The sequence below is a fragment of the Globicephala melas genome, chromosome 6 (genome assembly GCF_963455315.2).
Source record: "Globicephala melas chromosome 6, mGloMel1.2, whole genome shotgun sequence".
NCBI classification, from domain to species: Eukaryota; Metazoa; Chordata; class Mammalia; order Artiodactyla; family Delphinidae; genus Globicephala; species Globicephala melas.
Window position 1 is genome coordinate 66,494,173 of NC_083319.1, and position 27,523 is coordinate 66,521,695.

Consider the following 27,523-nt stretch of genomic DNA (forward strand, 5'->3'; position numbering starts at 1 on the left):
CACACAAACTTCCAGTCCCTAACAGATGGTTGAGAGCACAGACTTAGAAGTCATACAGATTAGAGTTTAAATTGCAAATATTTCCATGCCTTCCGTACTTAAATTCTTTAGGCCTCAGTTTCCACATCTGTTAAAAGGATTTTAAAAAGAGTTTGTTGAGGGATTGGAAAAGCATCTAGTTAAAATCTTGTCCTGTAGTAGGTACTCAAAATTGGCATCGATACTTAAAAAGTTCTCTCAAGTGGTCAAAACTTTGATCAGGGATGTGTAAGGAATGTCATATTTAATTTTAATCATTGAGGAGTTATAATAGATAGAGAAAAGGCATTTATATCAATATTGTCTTTACTGAGTTGTAGATGCATTTGTTTTAAGAGGTTTCTGAGCTGTAATTTACTCATAACTTCTATGAGATTGTGATTTATCAAGGTTTATGATGAGATTGGGGTATCTGCATTTTAAAACAGCTTCACAGGCAATTCTGACATTCCAGAAGACACTCTAAACTAGAAGGTGAATATTTTTATCTTTATGCGTAAAAAAATCTGAGTCAATATTTAACAGGTGTAAAGACTGTTAGAGAAAAATTTACACATCTTTCATTGAAACTTGTTTAATATTGAACTCATATCTGTAAAGAAATTATTTTTCATGATTCTTGGTTAAGAACACAGCTATGGGGCTTCCCTGGTGGCGCAGTGGTTGAGAGTCCGCCTGCCGATGCAGGGGATGCGGGTTCGTGTCCCGGTCCGGGAAGATCCCACATGCCGCGGAGTGCCTAGGCCCGTGAGCCATGGCCGCTGAGCCTGTGTGTCCGGAGCCTGTGCTCCGCAGCGGGAGAGGCCACAACAGTGAGAGGCCCGCGTACCGCAAAAAAAAAGAAAAAACAAAAAGAACACATCTATGTAAACAGGGCCATTTGGTTTGGAACCTTGGCTCCACCACTTGCTTGTTGTATGAATTGAGGCAAAATAATTACTTTTATTTGCTTTAGTTTTCTTTTTGTGAAATGAGAATAATGAGTTGTTTTGAGTTAATCAATGTATAGTAATTATAATCATCATATTCATCATCTCATGTTATAGTGTAAATACGTTTTATGTTTGTTTTTGGAGAGTCTTGAGAAAAGCCAGTTAGCATCTTGTAAATAATAGGTTTCCAAAAGTAACTCCTTTTTGATGTTTAATAATTCTTTAATATTAAATCTTTTACTTCTTAAAATAGTGTATATTGTAACTCATACTCAAACTCAAACTCAAAAATGTATCTAAACCTCAAATTGAAGATGTTTAGATTTTACCAAAATTAATACTTTTTAATTTATATTTTCACATGAAACCTATACAGAAATTGCTTTATTTTCCTAGTTGTTTTTACATCCAAACACCTTATCTTTGTATAAATCTTGAAAACACGTTTTGCTTTCCTTTTAACATTCTATACTTATAATGTGATAGGCTTCTCAATACTTGTTTTCTTTTGCTCTTCTATTTTCAAGGATTCTTTCTCTCTCTCTTTTTCTTTCTTTCTTGAAATGAAAACTCAGTCCTGAAAAATGATAACCATAAAAGGAATTTAAAAAGTAAGATGATTTTTAGTATTTATTGCATGTTTATTTAGGTATGCATGTTATATCCTTGAAATACTATTGTTTAAGGATTTAACCTCACAGAGGATGAGAGGTTATCTCATATTTATGTTTATAGTTAAAGTTTAGGTGCTTAATAAGCAGGCTGTTGTTATAAGGTTATATTATATACTCTCATGACTGGGAAAACCTCCCTCCTGTTCCATTCCACTCCTAAACACATGGGTTGCACAGCTGCTGTATAGTTGTACACTGTCCCATGTGTATTAAGCTAACACAGCCTGCAAAAGGGTTGCATTTTGGAACATGGTGGTAGCATGGCTGGTTGGAGACCACAGAAGTATAGCTGCCCGAGTTCTTCCATCTGGCAGCAGTGCTGCTAGGCAGCTCCACACAGAGCATAAATATATTTTTGCTGAGCACTTTTCCTGTTGCAACAGCCACGAATGCCTAGGCAGCGATGTGGATGACTGGCAAGATGGTCAAAGGGACTAACAGAAAGGTGTTTAATTGGAGCCACTCTACTGTTTAAGGTGAAAGAACATGCAATAAAGTACGAAGAAACACATTTGAACTCTTACTATACATGCAGGAAGCTTGACAGATAGTCTTTTAACTTTTACGAAGACCTTTAAATTAAAGAATTGTGAAATTGTAGTAAAGCATAATTACTTTAAAAAATTAGCCTTTGTATGCATGGCAGAAGGTGACACAGAAATATAATTTTTGATTTTAAGAGAAAATAATTGTGATTGTCTTCATTTGATGAAAGTTTATGTCTGCTTTCATTAAAAATTCCCAGAACATTGAACATAAGTCAACATTCCATGGAGAAGGAGGTATTATGCAACTTTCATGTGTGCATATCTGCATATCGGAGCACAAAATATTGACATGATAATTGCAGTCAAGCCTGAGTGAACAGTGGCCTGTGGGAATTCAGCTGGTGTTGTACCAACTGGATGGCTGCTCAGGACACAGTTTGAAATGCAAGGTGCAAGTTAGCACTTTATTCAGCACAGGCAGGCATCATTTAAAAATCCTTGGGGGCAACCCTGGTGATGTGCAGATGTTAAAACAGTCTGTTCTGAAGTGCTGACATTTTTGAACACTGTAAGAGACTTCTCAATTCTGGGTAAAAAATATTTACACAATTACTAAAGACATATAATACACAATCTTTTCCAATTCTTTTATGGATTTTTTAGATAATAAATGTTGAGTATATGCAGAAGTAACTGGACATGCGGTTAAAAAAAAAGGAACAGGAAAATCAGGAACTAAATAGAGTCATTTAATTTCTAACTATAAAATAGAAAAGATTTTGAGTTTCAACTTTGTGTACTTAGAAATGATGTTAAATGAATAAGGATATCTGAAACAATGGTATATTATTTAGTCATGTATCAAATCTAAACTGTTATGTTCTATTAAGTTATCACTTCTTTGTTTAAAGAGTTCATCAGTACTCCATAATTTTTCAGATTCAGATGTTGTAGCCTAATTCTCTTTGTTCTAATTTGGAGCTACCTGATTGAACAGGGAAAAAAAGAATAATTTTTCATGTCTCAGGCTGACTCTTCTAGCACAGGTTTTGGCTTTCACCTGTAGTTTAAATATATATTTTATATTGAAAAACAAAATACAGTAGTTAGACATTCTGGATTATGTAATAAATATTAAGTTGTGATCTTAAGACCAAAATAGATGTTTCAAGTATACTTGAACCTTTAAAATATTTTATACCAGAGGTTTTATGTGTATTAGGATCTGTTGACTTAGTAATGTGTTTTCATTCAGAATATTAAGAGATTTTTCTATAGCTGTTTTTACTGTGGAATAAATGTTTGAAAAATATTTGTGTTAAGTTTTCAGGTTTTTCTCTTTTTTGAGTTTTCTTATTACATTATTCATAGATACCATTCTAGTAATTTATTATACATACTCAAAATAGGAAAATAGTTATAAAACATTTTGTGGATAAAAGAATAAATAATTTGTAATGGTATAATTCTCATTTCCCTAAACTTCCATTTTTGTAAGTGTTACTGTTCTAGAGTCCTAACGCATAGTAGAAATTGAGAATGTATTTAAATGGAAAGCCGTTAATAAGAATAAAATGTACATTTTAATAGATTCTGTTCTTAAATGAAAGAAAATGTTAGTACAATGTTTATTTTGTGCATTACTGTTAATTAAGAATAATCAACTTCAGTAAGTTTTGCTTTTTTATTTTCTTTGTTTTCTAATTCAGACCAATATCATTGCCTCATTTATGGTTAAATGTTTCTTTTAGACTCTAATATTTCATTTTTGACATCTCATTAAAAATGGGCTCAAACCCAGAAAGTATGATCCTGTCATATTGTATAATATATGGCATGGTCTATAACACAATAAAATTTTGTTTCTTAATGATTTAGAATAATTTCTCAGATTTTTGAGTCTAGAAAAATGGCAGAAAGTTAGCATGGTAATTCATGTGGCTAAGTACAGCAATGTTAAATGCTTAAATGGGTGGTACTCTTGGGAAAAGTGATTGGAGCTTTAAACTTGTACAAATTTGACAGCCTCTCTTCACTTCATTTTTCATCCTAAAGAAGTCTGCAGATATTCTTAGCTCGCATCATTATTGCACATCAGTGGTTCTAATTAGCTAAACAGGAGTTTTTCTCAGTCATTGATCATCATCAACTTCTTGACAGTGTCTTTATTTTTAGGAACCTTTTTTTAATATCTTGTAAATACATAGACTATACATTAATTGAATTGACAAGATAGGTTGGTGATTTTTAAACTCAAAGCAATTTTTTTCATTGTGTTATTCCAAGTAAAAAATAGTGTATTCATATTGTAGCATTGTTTTCTCTTGGGGGCATTTTTCTGTTAAGAAAATATTAGATATTCCATACCACCAGGAGGAGCTGCTGAACAAATCTCTGTATAGAGTTTGAATTGTGATTTTTTTTCAACTTCAAAACTATAACATAGTAGTGAATTTTGGAATTTTTTGTTATAAAATATATCATTGAGGTGTATTTTTGAAGGTTATATTTTATATGAAGATTCATATTTCATTTATGACCTATACTTTCAGTATTATATTATTTACCTTAATCTATTGAGAAATGTGTCAGTTATTGTTATTTCAGTGACTCTCAGACTTTAGTATGTATCAGAATTTTTTGAGGCTTTGTGTCTTAGTTCGAGCTGCTATAACAGAATACCATAGACTGGGTGGCTTAAACAACAAACATTTATTTCTCATAGTTCTGGAGGCTAGGAAGTCCTATATCCAGTTGCCTGCCAACTCCATTACTTGTAAGAGCTCTCTTGTAGACAGCTGCCTTCTTGAAGCATCCTCACATGATGGAGAGAGAGATCATCTTTCTCTCTAATCTCTCTGTCACTAATCCTATTCATGAGGGCCTTACCCTCATGACCTTCCAAAGGCCCTACCTCCAGATACCCTCACATTGGGGATTAAGGCTTCAACATATGGGTATGAAACTTTCAGTCCATAGCACCTTATTGTTAAGCACAGATTGCTGGGCTGTACCCTTGGAGTTTCTACCTTCAGGGTGGGAGGAAGATGGTGCATTTCTAACAAGTTCCTAGGTGATGCTGATGCTATTTCTTTCATGACCCACACTGAGTAGCACTGGATTAGAGTATGAGGTGTGTACATACTTGCATCGTAGGAGATAATTGCTCTGGTACCAAGCTAATTTGGAAGCTGTAATAATGCTTTTGTTTGGGGTTTGTGGCCTATAGTCTAATTTTATCCTTATCTCATTTAAAAGGACCACCAGAATTTATTTTGACAAGAGTTGGTATTTTTTAGGCTTGTTACAAAAGAGTGGATTAGAAAGACTTTATCCTCGTAAATTAAACTAATTCCTGGGAAGTTAAAAATAGATTCATGTATATTCAGGAAGGAATTTACAGAGGAAGTTTCTGACTGGAATTAATATCTTGGCTGTCTCAACCTGGGTCTTTGTCCTTGGCTAAACCCAGTCATGCCCTACCCTTTGGGATTTGAAGTTATTTTTCTCCTGATCCATATACAGTTGACCCTTGAGCAACCAGGGGTTAATCCCTGTATAATTTATAGTTGGCCTCCATATTCTTGGTATCTCTGCATCCACAGATTCAACCAACCATGGACCCTATAGTACTGTAGTGGTTACTATTGACAAACATCCGCAGATAAGTAGATATGCAGTTCAAACTTGCCTTGTTCATGGGTCAACTGTACCTTAAATGGATGTAGTATTCTTTTTCAATAGTTATGATTTTATAATGGTAAATTAAAACTTCAAGTGATATTTTGAAATTGTATGTTAGTAACAAGTGATAAAAAATATGTATTTTAATATATAAAATAGTTTTATAGATCAGTAAAAATAGTAAGATATAAAATAGTAGATACATTGACAGGCAATGGCAAATTAGGGGGGAAAAGGCATTTTAATTTCTGAAAGTATATTTAGTTTCACTGTTAATAAAAGAAACAAATAAAAAGAAAGCCTGGTTGAAGACAGTGGATTGTGATGATGCATTAAATGTGCTGATAATGCTTGGTAAAGAGGAAATAAAATAATAAAGCAGGATAAAGTGCAAACAGTAAAATTAGTAGACATAACATGTTTGTGGAATTTCAAACGTTGTTTATTCCAACTCTTCATCTACTGTGTGCCTACATCCAGAGGGCTGACCATGGCTAGAGAAAAACTTTGAACCATGATGACTGGTCTTATGTAAATTTATGACCATTAACCTCAGTGCTTAGTACTGCCTGGTAGTCGTCCTGTTTTTTTTTTTTTTTTTTTGGTTTTCTGGCTCACTTACTATCCCAGTATCCTAGAAGACTATTTTATGCTTACTCACTTGTCAACTTCTTTTTTAATCTTTAAAAAAAAATGTTTTCAGCCACACCATATGGCTTATGGGATTTTAGTTCCCCAACTAGGGATTGAACTCACGGCCTCAGCAGTGAGAGTGCCGAGTCCTAACCATCGGACCACCAGGGAATTCCCAACTTCTAACACTTTGTTTCTCATTCTCACTCTCAGCTGGTAGCTGTTATAAATTTGTTAAATTAATACTTGTTAAGTAGAGCACAGGGTTGTGGATGGTGAGCCATGGTTCAACAACAGACCAGAAGAGAAATTGAAATAGAAAAATTTATTACTCAGAGGTCCTGGAGGAAGTACTTGGCATGCTTCAAGGGACAACACGGGGAGATCAAGGCAGAGTGCAGACAGAGAAGGACAGACCTGGGGTACATGCCTTTATTAAAGTTTATGGGTGGAGTACTTTCAGGTAAGCCCCACAGGGTGTCTTATCTAAGGGGCACATAAGGGAAAGGCATTGGAAGGCAGGGGAGACTACTAATCAAGGGCTATTGGGGAAGTCATATCAGGGACTTAAATTTACTTGTGACTGTGCAAGCTGCTATCTCTAGGGCATGCGCTTGCATGAGGGACTAGAGTCAGTTTAAGTTTGCTTTTCTTTGAGTTATGCTCTTGCCTCAGTGCTTTGCACTTGTTACAGGTCCCGTGGCTTGGAAAACTCTTCTGTGAGAGCTCCATGTCTCTCACTTCCTTCCTTTAAGTCTCTACCCAAATACCACCTTTAAGGACAGTTATTTGTTAATTATTCAGTAGCAACATGCAACCTTCCTTTTACTCCCCAGTTTTCTAAAGCTAAGCATCTCTTTCTCTGTTACCCTAGTTCACTGTCCTTATTATACTTATAGCCAATTAACATATTATGTATTCACTTATTTATCATTTATTTTCAATATCCATAAACTAGAATGTTAATTCCATGAAGGCAACCACTTGGTTTATTTTGTTCACTGCAGTATCCCTGGTCCCTAAGAGAGTGCCTGTCATATGAGTGCTCAGTAAATTCTGATGGAATGTAGATATGGATTTTGGGGTTGGTATTTATTTTGTTAGGTACTCTTTTAGTCCGAGAACTCTATTTCTGTAACATTCTCAGCAATTATCTCCTAAAAATATTGCTTTATCTTTCATCCCACTATTATCTACTTCTAAAACTCTTTAGGCATATGTTGGAGTATCCCAGTTAAAACCTACATGTCTTAACTGTGGCTTCATATTTTTCATCTCATTGTTTTTCTATGCAGTATTCTGGGTAAATCCCTCATTACTATCCTCCTTTTCACTAATTCTCTTCTTGTGTCTGTTTTGAGCTTAACCCATTTAATTGTTTTTTGATTCGTTGATCATAATTTTTATTTTCAAAGTTTTTTTTTTTTTTTTTTGTGGTACGCGGGCCTCTCACTGTTGTGGCCTCTCCCGTTGTGGAGCACAGGCTCTGGACGCACAGGCTCAGCGGCCATGGCTCACGGGCCTAGCCGCTCCGTGACATGTGGGATCTTCCCGGACCGGGGCACGAACCCGTGTCCCCTGCATCGGCAGGCGGACTCTCAACCACTGCGCCACCAGGGAAGCCCTCAAAGTTTTTTTTTTTAATGAAGTTCTATTTTTAAAAAATTTATTCATTTTATTTTTGGCTGCGTTGGGTCTTCGTTGTTGAGGGCTTTCTCTAGTTGTGGCGAGCTGGGGCTACTCTTCATTGTGGTACACTGGCTTCTCATTGCGGTGGCTTCTCTTGTTGCGGAGTACGGGCTCTAGGCACGTGTGCTTCAGTAGTTGTGGCACGCAGGCTCAGTAGTTGTGGCACACAGACTCAGTAGTTGTGGCTTGTGGGCTCTAGAGCACAGGCTCAGTAGTTGTGGTGCACAAGCTTAGTTGCTCTGCGGCATGTGGGATCTTCCCGGACTAGGACTCGAACCCGTGTCCCCTGCATTGGCAGGCAGATTCTTAACCACTGCGCCACCAGGGAAGTCCCGTATTTTCAAGGTTTCTAACAGATTGTTTAGATCTACTTGTTTTTGTTTTATTTCATGTTTTTGTTTATAATTCTAATCATTATTTTATGTCTTTAAAGATACTTATTTAAAAATCTTTTTCAGAGTGTTCTAATGTTTTCATTTTGTCTAGAATGATTGCTTCACATTATTGCATTAGTGTGTGCATGTTTTGTGTTTGTGTGTAGAGCATGTTTTTTCTTAATGTGTTTTGGATTTTTTGTCTGTGGTCCCATCTTGTGTGAGAGGGTTGCTGTTATGGTTCTCATCCTCTTTCCCCACTACTCCTCCTTTTCTAATGCTTTTTTCTCTAGAAATTTTGTTATTGTCACTAAATTGTCACCGTCACTGCAACCCCCCATCCTGAAATAGGTTTTATATTGGTAGTTTGGGGCTCTTAGCCAACAGTACAACAGAGGATTTACTATACTTAGTACATGAGCTGTGGGGTGCTTTGGCTCAGCCTGTGATTGGATGCTGTATCTATAAACTTTTGCCTTTATAGACTTTCATGTAAGCCTTAATTCCAGGCAAGGATGGGCAGAAGTTTTTTCAGCCTTCTTTCAGGTGATGGGAATTCCACCCCAGTCTCTGGTTTAAAACAATGGGCCTGGCTATGCTTCTACTTATTGAGCAGGACATGTTTATTCCCTGTTGTCTCTAGGAGCCAGCCTCCTTTCCACCTTAGCCTGCATCTGGATCTGGACAGCAGACAGCAGCTTCATCCCCATTCATAGCATTGTACTTCTGTTTAGTTTGTGATCCTCAGGTGTGACTGTGTCTCCTTAATTTTTTGTGCTTTATGTTTTTCTATTAATACTGTAATTTAGAGAATATAGAAGAGCCTCAAAGTGTGAACTTACTATGCTAACTTATTGGAAATCTAATTTAAAAATTTTTAATGTATTATTATGCCATCTGCATCTATCTCCTTTAGTGGTGTGCTTTTTTTGTTTTTTTAATTGAAATATACTTGACAGATAATATTATATTAGTTTCAAGTGGACTACATCATGATTTAACATTTATATACATTATGGGATGATCATGATAAGTCTAGTAATCAGCTGTCCCCATGCAAAATTATTACACTCTTATTTACCCTATTCTTTATCCTGTATGTTGCATCCCTGTGGTTTATTTATTTTATAACTGGAGGTTTGTACCTCTTAATCCAATTCACCTATTTGCCTCCCTCTCCTTCTCTGGCAACTACCTATTTATTCCCTGTATCTATGAGTCTTCTTCTGTCTTGTTCTGTTTGTGTTTTTTTTTTTCCTTCTGTTTTTCAGATGTCACATATAAGTGAATTCATATGGTATTTGTCTTTCTCTGTCTGACTTATTTCATTTAGCATAAGTCCTCCTAGATCCATTCATGTTGTTGCAAATGGCAAGGTTTCATTTTATTATACCTAAGAAATATGCCATTGTGTATATATACCACATCTTTATCCATTCATCTACTGATGGGCACTTAGGTTGCTTCCATACCTTGGCTATTGTAAATAATGCTACAATGATCATTAGTATGCTTATACCTTTTTGAACTAGTGTTTTTGTTTTCTTTGGGTAAATACCCAGAAGTGAAATTGCTGGATCATTATGGCAGTTCTATTTTAAACTTTTTAAATTTTTTGAGGAACCTCCATCCTGTTTTTCATAGTGGCTGCACCAGTTTACATCCCCACCAGCAGTGCACATCCTCACCAATACTTGCTATTTGTTGTCTTTTTGATGATTGCCATTCTGACAGGTGTGAGGTGGTACGTCATTGTGGTTTTAATTTGCATTTACCTTGTGATTAGCAATGTTGAGCATCTTTTCATGTGTCTGTTAGCCACCTACATGTCTTCTTAGAAAAATGTCTATTCAGGTCATCTGCCTATTTTTTATCATTTTTTTTTGTTTTTTTCTTTCTGGTGTTCAGTTGTATGAATTCTTTGTATATTTTGGATATTAACCCCTTATCATCAGATATACTGTTTGTAAATATCTTCTTCTATTTAGTATGCTTCCTTTTTGTTTTGTTGATTGTTTCCTTCATTGTGCAAAAGTGTTTGAGTTTGATGTAGTCCCATTTTTTAATTTTGCTTTTGTTTGCCTTGCCTGAGGAGGCAGATCCAAAAAAATATGCTGTGACTGATGTCAGAGAACATAGTGCCTAGGTTTTCTTCTAGCAGTTTTATGGTTTCAGGTCTTTTATTTAAGTCTTTAATCCATTTTGAGATTTTTTTTTACGGTGTGATAAAGTGGTCCAGTTAGATTTTTTTTTCTTTTTTTTTTGCATGTAGCTGTCCAGTTTTTCCAATACCATTTATTGAAGAGGTTGACTTTTCCCCATTGCATATTCTTTCCTCATTTGTTATAGATTAATTGACCACATAAACGTGGGTTTACTTTTGGGTTCTATTCTGTTCCATTGGTCTATGTGTCTGTTTTTGTGCCAGTACCATACTGTTTTGATTACTCTAGCTTTGTATTATGGTTTGAAATCAGAGAGTGTGATACCTTCAGCTTTGTTCTTCTTTCTCTAGATTGCTATGGCTATTCAGGGTTGTTTTGTGTTTCCATACAAATTGTAGAATTATTTGTTCTAGTTTTGTGAAAAGTGCCATTGGTATTTTGATAGGTATTACATTGTAGATTGCCTTGGGTAGTATGGTCATTTTAACGACATTGATTCTTCCAATCCAAGAACATGGTGGTATATCTTTTCATCTATTTGGGTCACCTTAAATTTCTTTCATCAGTGTCTTATAGTTTTCCTAGTATGAGTTTTCTACCTCTTTGGTTAGATTTATTCCTAGGTATTTTATTCTTTTTGATGCAATTGTAAATGGGATTTTTTTCTTAATTTCCCTTTCTGATAGTTACTTGTTAGTGTATAGAAATACAACTGATTTCTGTATGTTGATTTTGTATCCTGTAACTTTATTGAATTCATTTATTTGTTCTAAGTTTTTTTTGTAGCTTCTTTAGGATTTTCTATAGTATCATGCCATCTGCAAACAGTGGCAGTTTTACTTTTTCCTTTCCAATTTGGATTTGTTTTATTTATTTATTTTTCTAGTCTGATTGCTGTGGCTAAGACTTCTAATACTATTTTGAATGAAGTGCTGAGAGTAGGCATCCTTGTCTTGTTTCTGGTCTTAGAGGAAATGCTTTCAACTCTTTACCTTTGAGTATTATGTTGGCTGTGGGTTTGTCATATATGGCCTTTACTATGTTGAGGTAAGTTTCCTCTATTTCCGCATTCTGGAGAGTTTTTATTGTAAATAGGTGTTGAATTTTGTCAAAAGCTTTTTCTGCATCTACTGAGATGATCATATGATTTTTATTCTTCAGTTTGTTAAGGTGGTGTATCACATCGATTTTTGGGTATTGAACCATCCTTGCATCCCTGGGATAAATCCCACTTGATCATGGTGTGTGATCCTTTTAATGTATTGTTGAATTTGGTTTGCTAATATTTTGTTGAGGATTTTCAACAAAAAATCCTCTAATTTTCTTTTTTTGTCTTTGTCTGATTTTGGTATCAGGGTGATCCTGGCCTTGTGGAATGAGTTTGGAAGCATTCCTCCCTCTGCAGTTTTTTGGAATAGTTTGAGAAGCCTATGTTTTAACTCTGCTTTAAATATTTGGTAGAATCCACCTGTAAAGCTGCCTGGGCCTGGACTTTTGTTTGTGGGGAGTCTTTTGATTACTGATTGAATTCCATTACTGTTAATTGGTCTGTTTATGTTTTCTGTTTCTTCCTGATTGTCTTAGGAGTCTGTATATTTCTGGGAATTTGTCTCCTTCTTTTAGGTTGTCCATTTTATTGGCATATAATTGTCCACAGTAACCTTTATGATCCTTTGTATTTTTACGGTGCTGGTCTTAACTTCTCCTTTCCCATTTCTGATTTTATTTATTTGGGCCATTTCTCTTTTTTTCTTAATGAGTCAGTTTTGGATGGAATGTTCTATATATATTGATTAATTACATCTGGTCTAACGTGTCATTTAAGGCCAGTGTTTCTTTATTGATTTCTGTCTATATGATCTGTCCATTGATATTAGTGCTGTGTTAAAATCCCCTACTGTTATTGTGTTACTGTCAGTTTCTCCCTTTATGTTTCTTAATATTTTCTTTATGTATTTAGGTGCTGTTATGCTTTGTGCATGTATATTTACAATTATTATATCTTCTTGTTGGGTTGATCCCTTGATCATTATGTAATTTCCTTCCTTGTCTCTTGTTACAGTCTTTAAAGTCTATTTTGTCTGATATAAGTATTGCTACCCCAGCTTTGTTTTTGTTTTCATTTGAATGGAATTTCTTTCTCCATCCCCTCACTTTTAGTCTGTATCTACATCTGAAGTGAGTCTTGTAGGCAGCATAGATATAGAACTTATTTTTTGTCCATTCAGCCACTATTTGTCTTTTGATTGGAGCATTTAGTCCATTTACATTTAAAGTAATTATTTAATAGCTATGTATTTATTGCCATTTTGTTAATTGTTTGGGGATTGTTTTTGTAGGTCTTTTTTGTTCATTCTCTTCTTGTTCTTTTGTTTGCTCTCTTCCCTTATGATTTGATGACTATCTTTAATGTTATGTTTGGGTTTCTTTCTCTTTTTTGTTTGTGTATTTGGAATATGTTTTTGATTTGTGTTTACCATGAGGTTCATATATAACAACCTATATATATGTGATTAATTTAAGTTGGTGATCTCTTTAAGTTCAATACAGTCTAACAACCCTACATTTTTACTCCACCCATCCCCACATTTAATGTTTTTGATGTCATGTTTTACTTCTTTTTGTATCCTTTACATATTATAATAATTACTTAGTATGGATATAGATGATTTTACTATTTATGTCTTTTAACCTTCCTACTAGCTTTATCAGTGATTGATGTACTACCTTTACTGTATATTTATCTTCACCAGTGAGATTTTTCTTTCATAATTTTCATATTTCTAGTTGTGGCCTTTTTTTCTGCTTATGGAAGTTCCTTTAACTTTTCTTGAAAAGTCATTTTAGTGGTGCTGAACTCTTTTAGCTTTTGCTTGTCTGTAAAACTCTATCTTTCCTTCAAATCTGAATGATAGCCTTGCCAGGTAGAGTATTCTTGGTTGTAGACTTTTTCCTTTCATCACTTTGAATATATTGTGTAACTCTCTTCTGGCCTGCAGAGTTTCTGCTGAAAAGTCAGCTGATAGCCTATGTTAGTTCCCGTGTACTTAACAGGTTGCTTTTCTCTTGCTCCTTGTAAGAGTCTTTTATTTTAATTTTTGCCATTTTAATTATGATGTGTCTTGGTGTGGACCTCTTTGGGTTCATCTTTTTGGGGAGTCTCTATGATTCCTGGCCTTGGATGTCTGTTTCATTCCCCAGGTTAAGGAATTTTTCTGGTATTATTTCTTCAAATAAGTTCCCTGCTACTTTGTCTCTCTCTTCTCCTCTGCCACCCCTATATGCAAATGTCAGTATGCTTGATGTTGTTCTAAAGGTCTCTTAAACTATTTTCCTTTTAAAAAATTCTTTTTTTCTTTTCTGCTTGGGAGAGTTCTACTACTCTGTCTTCCAGGTGCTGATCCTTTCCTCTGTATCATCTGATCTACTGTTGATTTCTTCTACTGTATCTTTTATTTCAGTTATTGTATTTTTCAGCTCTTGTTTGGTTTTTCTTTATATTTTTAAACTCCTGTTGGAATTTCCACTGTGTTCATCCAGTTTTCTCCCTAGTTCATTGAACCTGTTTTTGATCATTACTGAACTCTTTTTCAGGGAGATTGTTTATCTCCACTTTGTTTAGTTCTTTTTTTTTTCCTGAGGTTTTGTGTTATTTATTTGTTTGGAACATATTTCTGTTTCCTCATTTTGCCCTATTCTCTATGTTTATTTCTGTATGTTAGGTCAGTCAGTTACATTTCCCAATTTGGAGAAGTAGCCTTATGTAGGAGACACTCCATGGGGTCCAGTAGCACACTCCCCTCTCATCACCAGAGCTTTGTGCTCTAGGGGTTCTCCTTATGTTGGCAGCATGTACCCTTCTGTTGTGGTGGGGCCAACTACTGTGGATATGTTGTTAGGCAGAGCTGGCCCCTGGCCCAACTGGCTGTGAGGCTGTGCCTCATGCAGTGGCTGTAGGCCTGCTGGAGAAAAAGGTAGGTTTTCTGTGTCATTGGCTGTATGCCCAAGGGAGCCTGGGGCTGGGTCCTTGCATAGCTGTCTGTGCAGCCTGGGGTGATTTACAGCTGGTGCTAGCCCACAGGTGGGTGCCAAGTCCCCTGGTGCTAGTAGGGTAGAGGGAGGATTCCAAAATGGTACTTGCCAGTGCTGGTGTTATTGCAGTAGAACAAGTCCCCCAGAATGGCTGCCACCAGCATCTCTGTCCCCCAGGGGGTCTCAGTTGCCTCTTGCCTCTCCAGGAGGCTCTCCAAGACCAGCAAGTGGATCTGATCCAGACTCTTTTCATACCGCTGCCTCTGCACTGGAACTTGGATTATGTGAGATTTTGTGCATGCTTTTTAAAGGTGGAATCTCTGTTTCCTGTAGCTTCCAGCTCTCCTGAACATGAGCCCCACTGGTTTTCAAAGCCAGATGTTCTGTGGTATCATCATCTTGGTGTAGGATATCTGGGCTGGAGAGCTTGACATGGCACTCAGATCCCTTGCTCTTTGGAGAAGACCTCTAAAATTGTGATTATCCTCCCAGTTGGGGTCCACCAATCCTGGAGTGAGGATCCTGACTATATTGTGTCTCCACCCTTCCTAACCATCTTATTGTGGTTTCTTCATGTCTTTATTTGTGGAGTATCTTTTCTGCTAGTCTTCAGTTTACTCTCATAAATAGTTGCTTCATAAGTAGTTGTAATTTTCATGTTGTCCAGGGAGGGAGGTGAGTTCAGGGTCTTCCTACTCTGCCATCTTGGTCACCAGCAGTGGTATGCTTTTATGATTGGTGTCTCTTAATTCTAATATCCCCTGTGCCTTCTAAACTCCTTTGCTTCATCTCACTCTTTCTTAAATAAGGGTTCTTTCTTTCTTCCTACCTGTATACTTTGTGATTCATGAGTGATTTAGGTACAGATTTCATTTATTTTACCTATTTTTAAAGTTTAAAAATATATATAACTGAACACCCAATACAGTTCTCCCCCATTTATTTATTTATTTATTGGCCACACCCCACGGCATGTGGGATGTTAGTTACCCGACCAGGGATTGAACCTGTGTGCACTGCATTGGAAGTGCAGAGTCTTAACCACTGGACCACCAGGGAAGTCCCCCCCCATTTATTTAATGTTGGTTATTAGTAAGTCTTTAGTTTTCTCTCTTTTGAGGCTTTTACTTTAAAAATGATAACTATTTTATTCTTAACATAATTGCATATATAAAGCGTTTACATTAACAAGAGCATATTGACATATTCAGTAATTATTTTAAATTTATGATATAGTGGCTGTTATAATCAAGATCAAATGTGTTTTAATATGTTTTGTAATACATCTAAATATAGAAACCAAACTTTTTTTTAGTATGAAGTTGTCTTAGTTGTCAGCAGTTGTAAGTTGTTGTCACTTGCCATGTGGTTTCTGATGAATTCTGAAAGGGCTGTCAACTTCTGATAATTTAATTTTCTATATTTTAATGTGATACTCATTATCAGGATGTGAAAATTTAAAGAATTGGCTACAAATTATGACTAATAAAATTTTAATATATATATTTTTTGTTTCTAGAGAAAAACAGAAATCTGAAGCAAAAGACAGAAAAGTTTTAGAAATTCTGCAAGTCAAGGATGCTAAAATAGAAGAATTGGAACAGGTTGGTGTTACAACAGAAAATACTAAATTTATAATATTTGTTCCAGGTAGTAGGTCTTTACAAATATTAAAAAATTTTTTTGCAATAATGTTCATAAAGAATATCAGGGTCTTTATGTCAAGCTATTACTATAGTCAGGTTACTATAGTACTTTAGTCAGTTATTCTTTGTTTTCTGAATTAATAGACTATGTTATATATACAATAAAACTCTTAAGATGATATTGTAATTTTATAGTAGTAACTATCAATCACTTTTTGTTGAAATCTGCTTTTTTTTTTTAGCAATTATCATTCACTTCTGAAACTTAGAAATTTTAAAACGGTTTAATTTGTAGAAAAGATCTGATTTAACAACTGGGATGATTCTATTTTGATCTTTTGAAAACTTGCATTTTCAAATTATGCAATTCTATAATTGTAATTATACAATTATATATAACTATATATTTTAAATTATATGTAATTATGTACTCAGTATATTATCACTACAAAAATTCATGTGGTCATTGCTTCCAGGAATAATCTTCAAGGTATTAACATCTTAAAAATAAAGGTGAAAGAAATTTAAGAATGGCCTATATCATGATATACTATTTAAATTTATTTTATACCCAGTAGCTCTTTATAGGCTAAATTATCTGTATTTTCTAGATAAATGAAGGTTCTTTCTGGCACCTATGCTCTTCCGACTTCTTACTCTATTTTCCTTCCTAGCCAATTAAACAATCATGAGAACTTTCATCAAAGGTTGGTTATTGTTATTAAGTTGTTTTATTAAAGGACTAAAAATGGAAGTTAATGTAGGTAAAAGATTAAATAATTTGTTCATTCTGTACATCCATATAAACTTGTTCTAAAATTGAATATAGATTCCTATATGACATATAAATTTGAAATTTATACCTTTTCCAGCATTGTATTTTCCTTATGAAAATGTCATAATTGGTGCTATAGTGATAAAATTTTAAAAATAACTTTTTAGTTTATTTTGAGAAAAACAGTTGTATTTGCCACTCGAATATCAAACAATATCCAAATGAATTTTAATATAGATAATTATTGCCATATGCCTCGTATATTAATTAGGCTAGTCTAAGCTGCCTAATAAATACAATGTTAAGACTTGGAAGTGGCAAACATCATTTGTACCAGCATTTCATTGAGAAAAACCAGTCATGGCCACCGCAAGATTCAGGGGATTTGGGAAAATGTAGATCCAGGCTGAGCAATGTCTTCCTCAGTCACAGGTCTGTTCTGTGGAGGGGAATGGATTTTGGCACTCTTTTTGATATCCTTTGGCATTAAGTTTGCAATGCTTTAGGGAATGCTTAGTTTACCAGGTCTAGATAGTAATAGCATAACATTATAAAAAATGTTGACTTTCTTAAATGACAATATATTTTTCTTTTGTCTTTGCTAAATTCTTTTTCTACTTCCTTTTCCTTGGGTAGATATTATTTCACCATTTACTTTTTGAGTAGAATCACTTAGCTCATAAAATATTAAATGCCCATGAGAGAAATTATTTGTTTTTTAGGCACCTAATTTGTTTTCTAGGGCCTTTAATTTCTTAGCCTAAACCATGTATACTTTTGTACAATAATGCTTGTCACTTTCTACAGGGTATATTTTCAGTTTAATTCAACAAATTGCTGTATTAAATGTAGACATTATCTTGTGATGGTACTGTGGAAAATTCAGAGTTAAATTTCTTGCCTTTAATGATTTCTAAGTCTCTATGAGCAGTAGGGTGGGGATAAAAGTGAGGTGCAAGTAACCATATTCTGCTACATTAGATTAAGGTTCTGTGAGGGTGGGGACCCTTGTATACCCAACATCTAATATTTACCATATTGCCTGATTTATAATAGATGCTCTTTGAATATTTTTAAATGTGTGACTTAAATTGAATAAAACCAATGTATTTTAAGTGCCATGAGAGAATCACAAGCAGAGTGCTATAAAGATTCAAAGGAAGGAGAGATTAAATTCTGTGGAGAGGTCTTAAGGTATTCAAATGGTTTTAATAGGTAGAGATTATAGGAGGATTTGCCCATGGTGAACATCAGGCAAAATTCTTGAAGGTGGGAGTATAGAGTATGTTTGGGTGATACTGAAATTCATAGTTTGTTTCATAGATAATATGTAGCAGTGTAGGCTAAGATGAATATTATATTGGACCTGTATTAAGGAAAGGCCTTTATTGCTAGAATGAAGTAGTTGGACTTACAGACCAAAGGAATCTATCTAAGCTTTTCATTCACTTAAGTTAATTAATCTGTAATCTCTGAAAATAAAACTGATAATCCAGTATACAATTAGAAAAAGAAAAGCAGAAAGTAGAATGATCTGTAAGAAGATTATTTCATAGTATAAGAGTAATAACATGAACCTGAACTATTAGTTTTGCAAGAATTAAAGATATATAAATTAGAACCATAAGGAACTGACAGTAATTTGAAAGTGACTCTTAGGTTTTCAGCCTGGAGAATCCAGGGGAGCAGTGGCGTTGTTGTCAGAAACAGGGTTATTATAAAGAGGTACAACAACTTACTGTGAGGATGACTTCTGAGCTTCTTTTAGACAATTTGTGTTTTAGTTATTGGTGGGAATTCCATTTAGAGATTTTTAAGCAAACCATTGAAAGCATGGATCCAATCCTTGGGAAGGAGTTTTCTCCTTGATATATAGATATCTAATGTTATAGTTAGAGGGAAGACTTTAAACGGAATTCTAAGAACTAGATATTTGCTGATATTATTAATGGGTGAGAGGAAGAACAAGTTTCGGTTAAAGAGATGAAAAGACTGTTCAGAGAAGTAGAAAGAGAGAAGTATAGTATCATATGTCATGAATTGAGAGAGGACAGTTTCAAGAAACAAAAGGTGGTTAATGTAAAATGTTACAAAATTCATGAGGTTTGTGAAAAAATATTAAATTCAACAATCATGAAGTTTTTAGTGATTTTAGAAAGCAACACAAGTGGAATGGTATATGACATTTTAAGAGATCACTGAATTCTTAGAAAGTAGTGGAAACAAATGAGGAAATTTAACAGTGCAGAGAAAGAAATTTTTGCATTTAAAAAATGTTAGGCAAAATATTTGAAATTAGTGGAGAAGGAAATTAAAATACACAATACAAGGAGACTTAATTTAGTTAACAGAATTCTAGTTGAAGGTGGAGACCATGAGATCAAGAAGATAACAAGATTTAATACATTTATTCTAATTTTTTCATCTTTAGTCATTCAGATTATATCTTAATTTTCTTCTTAAACTATTATCTTTCCTCCAGCATTCTTTCAGTTAAATTTGTTATATATTTGTTCATCCTTTAACATTGCATATTTAGATGAATCTCTTGTATATACTATTAGGTTGAACTTTGTGTCTTGACTCAATATTTACGTCTTTACCTTTTTAAAGATAAGTTTATTCCATCTGCGTAAGATCTGATATACTTATTTGATCTTTGTTCTCTGATTGACCTTAGGCTTTCTGCTTTAGTATTTTCTTTGTCTTTTTAAAATTTGCCACATATCTGTCTTCTCTTCATTTGTGTGTGTGTGTATATGTGCATGCACTCTTACGTTGATAATTTGGAAGGTTTAGGGTCTGTATCAGTTCTTGTGATTAAATTTATTATTTTATATATAATATTTAACACTATACTTTTTAAAATTGAAGTATAGTTGATTTACAATCTTATGTTAGCTTAAGGTATATAGCAAAGTGATTCAGTTATATATATGTGTGTATACATATATGTATATATATTCTTTTTCAGATTATTTTCCACTATCGGTTATTACAAGATATTGAATATAGTTCCCTGTGCTATACAGCAGGTCTTTGTTGTTTATCTTCTTTATATATAGTGGTGTGTAGCTGTTAATCCCAAACTCCTAATTTATCCAGCCCTCCCTTTTCCCTTTGGTAACAATGTTTGCTTTCTATGTCTGTGAGTCTGTTTCTGTGTTGCAAATAAGTTCATTTGTGTCATTCTTTTGGATTCCACATATAAGTGATATCATGTGATACTTGTGTTTGAACACTATACATCTTGATGCTAACATATTCTAAAAAATATGAATAGTATCTCTCAACTGCATACTGTAAAAAGAAAATGAGAAAATTAGCAAATTTTTACTTATTCATCCTTTCTCCTCCATTTTGAAGTGAACTTAAAGAGAGTAATTGGAGGACTTAATTTCCTGTTCTTAGCATTGTTGGTTGTATTTTTTTATATTGTCAAGATTTCTAGTGTTTATGTTTCATAACCATTTTCTCTATTATTTTCTCTTATAAATTCTTCGGGAAGATATCTTGTGGTACATTAGTTTTTCTCCTGCTGTATAACAAATTAAAGCCTTAAAAGAATGTACACATTTATTAAATTGCTGTGGGTCAGGAGTCTGGGCATAGTTTAGGTGGGTCCTCTGCTCATTATCTCAATTGTAATTGAGTTTTCAATTGGCTTATGTTTTCATCTGGAGGCTTAATTTGGGAAGAATCTCCTTCTAAGCTTATTCAGGTCGTTGACAGAATCCAAGTCCTTGCAATTTTAAGACTGAAGTCCTAAACAGGAACAAAGTCTGTAATAGGATTCTCCAGAGAAACAGAACTAATTTTGTGTGTGTGTGTGTGTGTGTGTGTGTGTGTGTGTGTGTGTGTAGAGATAGATAGATAAATAAAGATATGAGAGAGAGACAGAGAGAGACTGAGAAGTTGATTTTAAGGCGTTGTTTCATGTATTGATAGTTGTGGGCTGGCAAATCTAAATTATGCATAACAAACTGGAGACCCAGGGAAGAGTTGATATTGCAGCTGAACCCAAAAGCATTCTGGAGGCAAAATTCCTTCCCCCTCAGAGGATTAGTTCTTTTTTTTAAGGTCTTAAATTGGTTGTATGAGACCCATTCACATTATGGAGGCGTTATCTGTTTTACTCAAAGTCTACTGATTTAAATGTTAATCACATCTACAAAACACTTTCACAGCAACATCTAGATTGGTGTTTGATTAAAAACTGGTTATTTGGGCTTCCCTGGTGGCGCAGTGGTTGAAAGTCCGCCTGCCGATGCAGGGGACACAGGTTCGTGCCCTGGTCCGGGAAGATCCCACATGCCGTGGAGCGGCTAGGCCCGTGAGCCATGGCCACTGAGCCTGCGCGTCCGGAGCCTATGCTCCGCAACGGGAGAGGCCACGACAGTGAGAGGCCCGCGTATCGCAAAAAAACCCAAAAAACAAAAAACAACTGGTTATCATGGGTAGAGTGGTTTAACCAAGTTGACACATAAAATTAACCAAATGGGTAAAATGTACTGAGAGAAAGGTCTTTAGTGTGAGGTTTTATGTTTATCTGCTAGGGGTTAGGCTGTGTTTACTGTTTGTTTAGCAAAGGCTAACGTTTGCTTTGGTGTCCTTTTTATTTGGGTTTCTTTTTTTTAACATCTTTATTGGGGTATAATTGCTTTAAAATGGTGTTAGTTTCTGCTTTATAACAAAGTGAATCAGTTATACATACACATATGTTCCCATATCTCTTCCCTCTTGCGTCTCCCTCCCTCCCACCCTCCCTATCCCACCCCTCCGGGCAGTCACAAAGCACTGAGCTGATCTCCCTGTGCTATGCGGCTGCTTCCCACTAGCTGTCTACCTTACGTTTGGTAGTGTATATATGTCCATGCCTCTCTCTCGCTTTGTCACAGCTCACCCTTCCCCCTCCCCATATCCTCAAGTCTGTTCTCTAGTAGGTCTGTGTCTTCATTCCTGTCTTACCCCTAGGTTCTTCATGACATTTTTTTTCTTAAATTCCATATATATGTGTTAGCATATGGTATTTGTCTTTCTCTTTCTGACTTACTTCACTCTGTATGACAGAATCTAGGTCTATCCACCTCATTACAAATAGCTCAATTTTGTTTCTTTTTATGGCTTAGTAATATTCCATTGTATATATGTGCCACATCTTCTTTATCCATTCATCTGATGATGGGCACTTAGGTTGTTTCCGTCTCCGGGCTATTGTAAATAGAGCTGCAGTGAACATTTTGGTGCGTGACTCTTTTTGAATTATGGTTTTCTCAGGGTATATGCCCAGTAGTGGGATTGCTGGGTCATATGGTAGTTCAATTTTTAGTTTTTTAAGGAACCTCCATACTGTTCTCCATAGTGTCTGTACCAATCACATTCCCACCAGCAGTACAAGAGTGTTCCCTTTTCTCCACACCCTCTCCAGCATGTATTGTTTCTAGATTTTTTTATGATGGCCATTCTGACTGGTGTGAGATGATATCTCATTGTAGTTTTGATTTGCATTTCTCTAATGATTAATGATGTTGAGCATTCTTTCATGTGTTTGTTGGCAGTCTGTATATCTTCTTTGGAGAAATGTCTATTTACGTCTTCTGCCCATTTTTGGATTGGGTTGTTTGTTTTTTTGTTATTGAGCTTCACGAGCTGCTTGTAAATTTTGGAAATTAATCCTTTGTCAGTTGCTTCATTTGCAAATATTTTCTCCCATTCTGAGGGTTGTCTTTTAGTCTTGTTTATGGTTTCCTTTGCTGTGCAAAAGCTTTGAAGTTTCATTAGGTCCCATTTGTTTATTTTTTTTTTATTTCCATTTCTCTAGGAGGTGGGTCAAAAAGGATCTTGCTGTGATTTATGTCGTAGAGTGTTCTTTCTGCCTGTGTTTTCCTCTAAGAGTTTGATAGTTTCTGGCCTTACATTTAGGTTTTTAATCCATTTTGAGCTTATTTTTGTGTATGGTGTTAGGGAGTGATCTAATCTCATACTTTTACATGTACCTGTCCAGTTTTTCCAGCACCACTTATTGAAGAAGCTGTCCTTTCTCCACTGTACATTCCTGCCTCCTTTATCAAAGATAAGGTGACCATATGTGTGTGGGTTTATCTCTGGGCTTTCTATCCTGTTCCATTGATCTATCTTTCTGTTTTTGTGAAAGTACCATACTGTCTTGATTACTGTAGCTTTGTAGTATAGTCTGAAGTCAGGGAGCCTGATTCCTCCAGCTCCATTTTTCGTTCTCAATATTGCTTTGGCTATTCGGGGTCTTTTGTGTTTCCATAGAAATTGTGAAAGTTTTTGTTCTAGTTCTGTGAAAAATGCCAGTGATAGTTTGATAGGGATTGCATTGAATCTGTAGATTGCTTTGGGTAGTAGAATCATTTTCACAATGTTGATTCTTCCAATCCAAGAACATGGTATATCTCTCCATCTATTTGTATCATCTTTAATTTCTTTCATCAGTGTCTTATAATTTTCTACATACAGGTCTTTTTTCTCCTTAGGTAGGTTTATTCCTAGATATTTTATTCTTTTTGTTGCAATGGTAAATGGGAGTGTTTTCTTGATTTCACTTTCAGATTTTTCATCATTAGTGTATGGGAATGCCAGAGATTTCTGTGCATTAATTTTGGATCCTGTTACTTTACCAAATGCATTGATTAGCTCTAGTAGTTTTCTGGTAGCATCTTTAGGATTCTCTATGTATAGTATCATGTAATCTGCACACAATGACAGCTTTACTTCTTCTTTTCCGATTTGGATTCCTTTTATTTCTTTTTCTTCTCTGATTGCTGTGGCTAAAACTCCCAAAACTACGTAGAATAAGAGTGGTGAGAGTGGGCAACCTTGTCTTGTTCCTGATCTTAGTGGAAATGCTTTCAGTTTTTCACCATTGAGGACGATATTGGCTCTGGGTTTTTCATATATGGCCTTTATTATGTTGAGGAAAGTTCCCTCTATGTCTACTTTCTGCAGGGTTTTTATCATAAATGGGTGTTGAATTTTGTCGAAAGCTTTCTCTGCATCTATTGAGATGATCATATGGTTTTTCTCCTTCAATTGGTTAATATGGTTTATTACATTGATTGATTTGCGTATATTGAAGAATCCTTGCATTCCTGGAAGAAACCCCACTTGATCATGGTGTATGATCCTTTTAATGTGCTGTTGGATTCTGTTTGCTAGTATTTTGTTGAGGATTTTTGCATCTATGTTCATCAGTGATATTGGCCTGTAGTTTTCTTTCTTTGTGACATCCTTGTCTGGTTTTGTTATCAAGGTGATGGTGGCCTCGTAGAATGAATTTGGGAGGGTTCCTCCCTCTGCTATTTTTTGGAAGAGTTTGAGAAGGATAGGTGTTAGCTCTTCTCTAAATGTTTGACAGAATTCGCCTGTGAAGCCATCTGGTCCTGGGCCTTTGTTTGTTGGAAGATTTTTAATCACAGTTTTAATTTCAGTGCTTGTGATTGGTCTGTTCATATTTTCTATTTCTTCCTGATTCATTCTTGGCAGGTTGTGTTTTTCTAAGAATTTGTCCATTTCTTCCAGGTTGTCCATTTTATTGGCATGTAGTTGCTTGTAGTAATCTCTCATGATCTTTTGTATTTCTGCAGTGTCAGTTTTTACTTCTTCTTTTTCATTTCTAATTCTATTGATTTGAATCTTCTCCCTTTTTTTCTTGATGAGTCTGACTGTTTATCTATTTTGTTTTCTTGAGAGACTTCTTAGATATCATCTGAAACACAAAGGTCTTTCAGTTGTATTACCTTTTTATTATACCGAAGCCCTATTGATGAAACCTATTGTGAGGTGTCTGGGGAGGGGAAGTATTCCATAGTCTTATGTTTAGGTCTCAGTCTTTTAGTGAGCTTGTGCCCCTAGGCTCTGACCTTCACAAGTGCTTCTCAGTTTTTTCTCCCTTAGGAAAGATTGGAAGGCTAGAGGGTTTTGGAGTTGGGTTTTTACACCCTGGGGGTTGGTTAGTCTCTGGTAAAATTCCAGCAGGCTTTGGTAAAATAATTTCTCTTGAGGAGAGGCCTTGTTAAGAAATATATACTTAGGGGAAATTTTATTTTATTTTATTTTTAAATTAGTTTTTATTGGAGCATAGTTGCTTTACAATGTTGTGTTAGTTTGTACTGTACAGCAAAATAAATCAGCTGTACTTATATATATATCCCCTCTTTTTTGGATTTCCTTCCCATTTAGGTTACCGCAGTGCATAAAGTAGAGTTCCCTGTGTGATACAGTATGTTCTCATTAGTTATCAATTCTACACATAGTATCAATTGTGTATATATGTCAATCTGAATCTCCCAGTTCCTCCCACACCCACCCTTTCTTCCTTGGTATCCATACATTTGTTCTCTACGTCTCTGTCTCTCTTTCAGCTTTGCAAATAAGATAGTCTGTGACATTTTTGTAGATTCCACATGTATGTCTTAATGTACGATGTTTGTTTTTCTCTTAATGACTTTCTTCACTCTTTATGACGCTCTCTAGGTCCAACCATGTCTCTGCAAATGACCCAGTTTTGTTCCTTTTTATGGCTGAGTAATATTCCATGGTATATATATGTACCACATCTTCTTTATCCACTCCTCTGTTGATAGACATTTAGGTTGCTTCCATGTCCTGGCTTTTGTAAACAGTGCTGTAATGAACATTGGGGTGCATGTGTCTTTTTGAATTATGATTTTCTCAGGGTATATGCCCAGTAGTGGGATTGCTGGGTCGTATGGTAGTTCTAGTTTTACTTTTTTGAGGAACCTCCATACTGTTCTCCATAGTGGCTGTATCAGTTTACATTCCTACTAAGAGTGCATGAAGGTTCCCTTTTCTCCACACCCTCTCCAGCATTTACTGTTTATAGATTTTTTGATGATGGCCATTCTGACTGGTGTGAGGTGATACCTCATTGTAGTTTTGATATGCATTTCTCTAATAATTAGTGATGTTGAGCATCTTTTCATGTGTCTGTTGGCCATATGTATGTCTTCTTTGGAGAAATGTCTATTTGGGTCTTCCATCCATTTTTTTTATTGGGTTTTTTCTTTTTTTGATATTGAGCTCCATGAGCTGCATGTATAGTTTGGAGATTAATCCTTTGTCAGTTGCTTCCTTTGCAAATATTTTCTCCCATTCTGAGGGTTGTCTTTTCGTCTTGTTTATGGTTTCCTTTGCTGTGCAAAAGCTTTTAAGTTTCATTGGGTCCCATTTGTTTATTTTTGTTTTTATTTCCATTACTCTAGGAGGTGGGTCAAAAAAGATCTTGCTATGATTTATGTCACAGAATGTTCTGACTTTGTTTTCCTCTGAGAGTTTTATAGTGTCCAGTCTTATATTTAGGTCTTTAATCCATTTTGAATTTTTTTTTCTTTTGTAGGGTGTTAGGAAGTGTTCTAATTTCATTCTTTTACATGTAGCTGTCCAGTTTTCTTAGCACCACTTATTGAAGAGACTGTCTTTTCTCCATTGTGTATCCTTGTCTCCTTTGTCATAGACTAGTTGACCATAGGTGCGTGGATTTAATCTCTGGGCTTTCTATCCTGTTCCATTGATCTATATTTCTGTTTTTGTGCCAGTACCATGTTGTCTTGATTACTGTAGCTTTGTGTATAGTCTGAAGTCAGGGAACCTGATTCCTCCACCTCCATTTTTCTTTCTCAAGATTGATTTGGCTCTTCGGGGTCTTTGTGTTTCCATAAAAATTGTGAAAGTTTTTGTTCTAGTTCTGTGAAAAATGCCAGTGGTAGTTTGATAGGGATTGCATTGAATCTGTAGATTGCTTTGGGTAGTATAGTCATTTTCACAATGTTGATTCTTCCAATCCAAGAACATGGTATATCTCTCCATCTGTTTGTATCATCTTTAATTTCTTTCATCAGTGTCTTATAGTTTTCTGCATACAGGTCTTTTGTCTCCCTAGGTAGGTTTATTCCTAGATATTTTATTCTTTTTGTTGCAATGGTAAATGGGAGTGTTTCCTTAATTTCTCTTTCAGATTTTTCATCATTAGTGTATGGGAATGCCAGAGATTTCTGTGCATTAATTTTGTATCCTGCTACTTTACCAAATGCATTGATTAGCTCTAGTAGCTTTCTGGTGGCATCTTTAGGATTTTCTATATATAGTATCATATCATCTGTAAATGGTGACAGTTTTACTTCTTCTTTTCCACTTTGAATTTCTTTTATTTCTTTTTCTTCTCTCATTTCCATGGCTGAGACTTCCAAAACTATGTTGAATAAATAGTGGTGAGAGTGGGCACCCTTGTCTTGTTCCTGATCTTAGAGGAAATGTTTTCAGTTTTTCACCATTGAGAATAATGTTGGGTGTGGGTTTGTCGTATATGACCTTTATTATGTTGAGGTAGAGTCCCTCTATGCCCACTTT

General features: G+C 35.2%; 1 protein-coding gene across 4 annotated transcripts in view; it reads left to right on the forward strand.

Moving 5' to 3' along the window:
- Window positions 1-27,523, forward strand: part of CNTLN (centlein) — a 331,593-nt gene that overhangs the window by 67,361 nt on the left and 236,709 nt on the right. For all 4 annotated transcript variants that reach the window (XM_060300962.1, XM_060300963.1, XM_060300964.1 and 1 more), the window contains exon 3: window positions 16,230-16,314. In XM_060300962.1, the coding sequence (XP_060156945.1) occupies window positions 16,230-16,314 (85 nt within the window). The remainder of the gene's footprint in view (window positions 1-16,229; window positions 16,315-27,523) is intronic.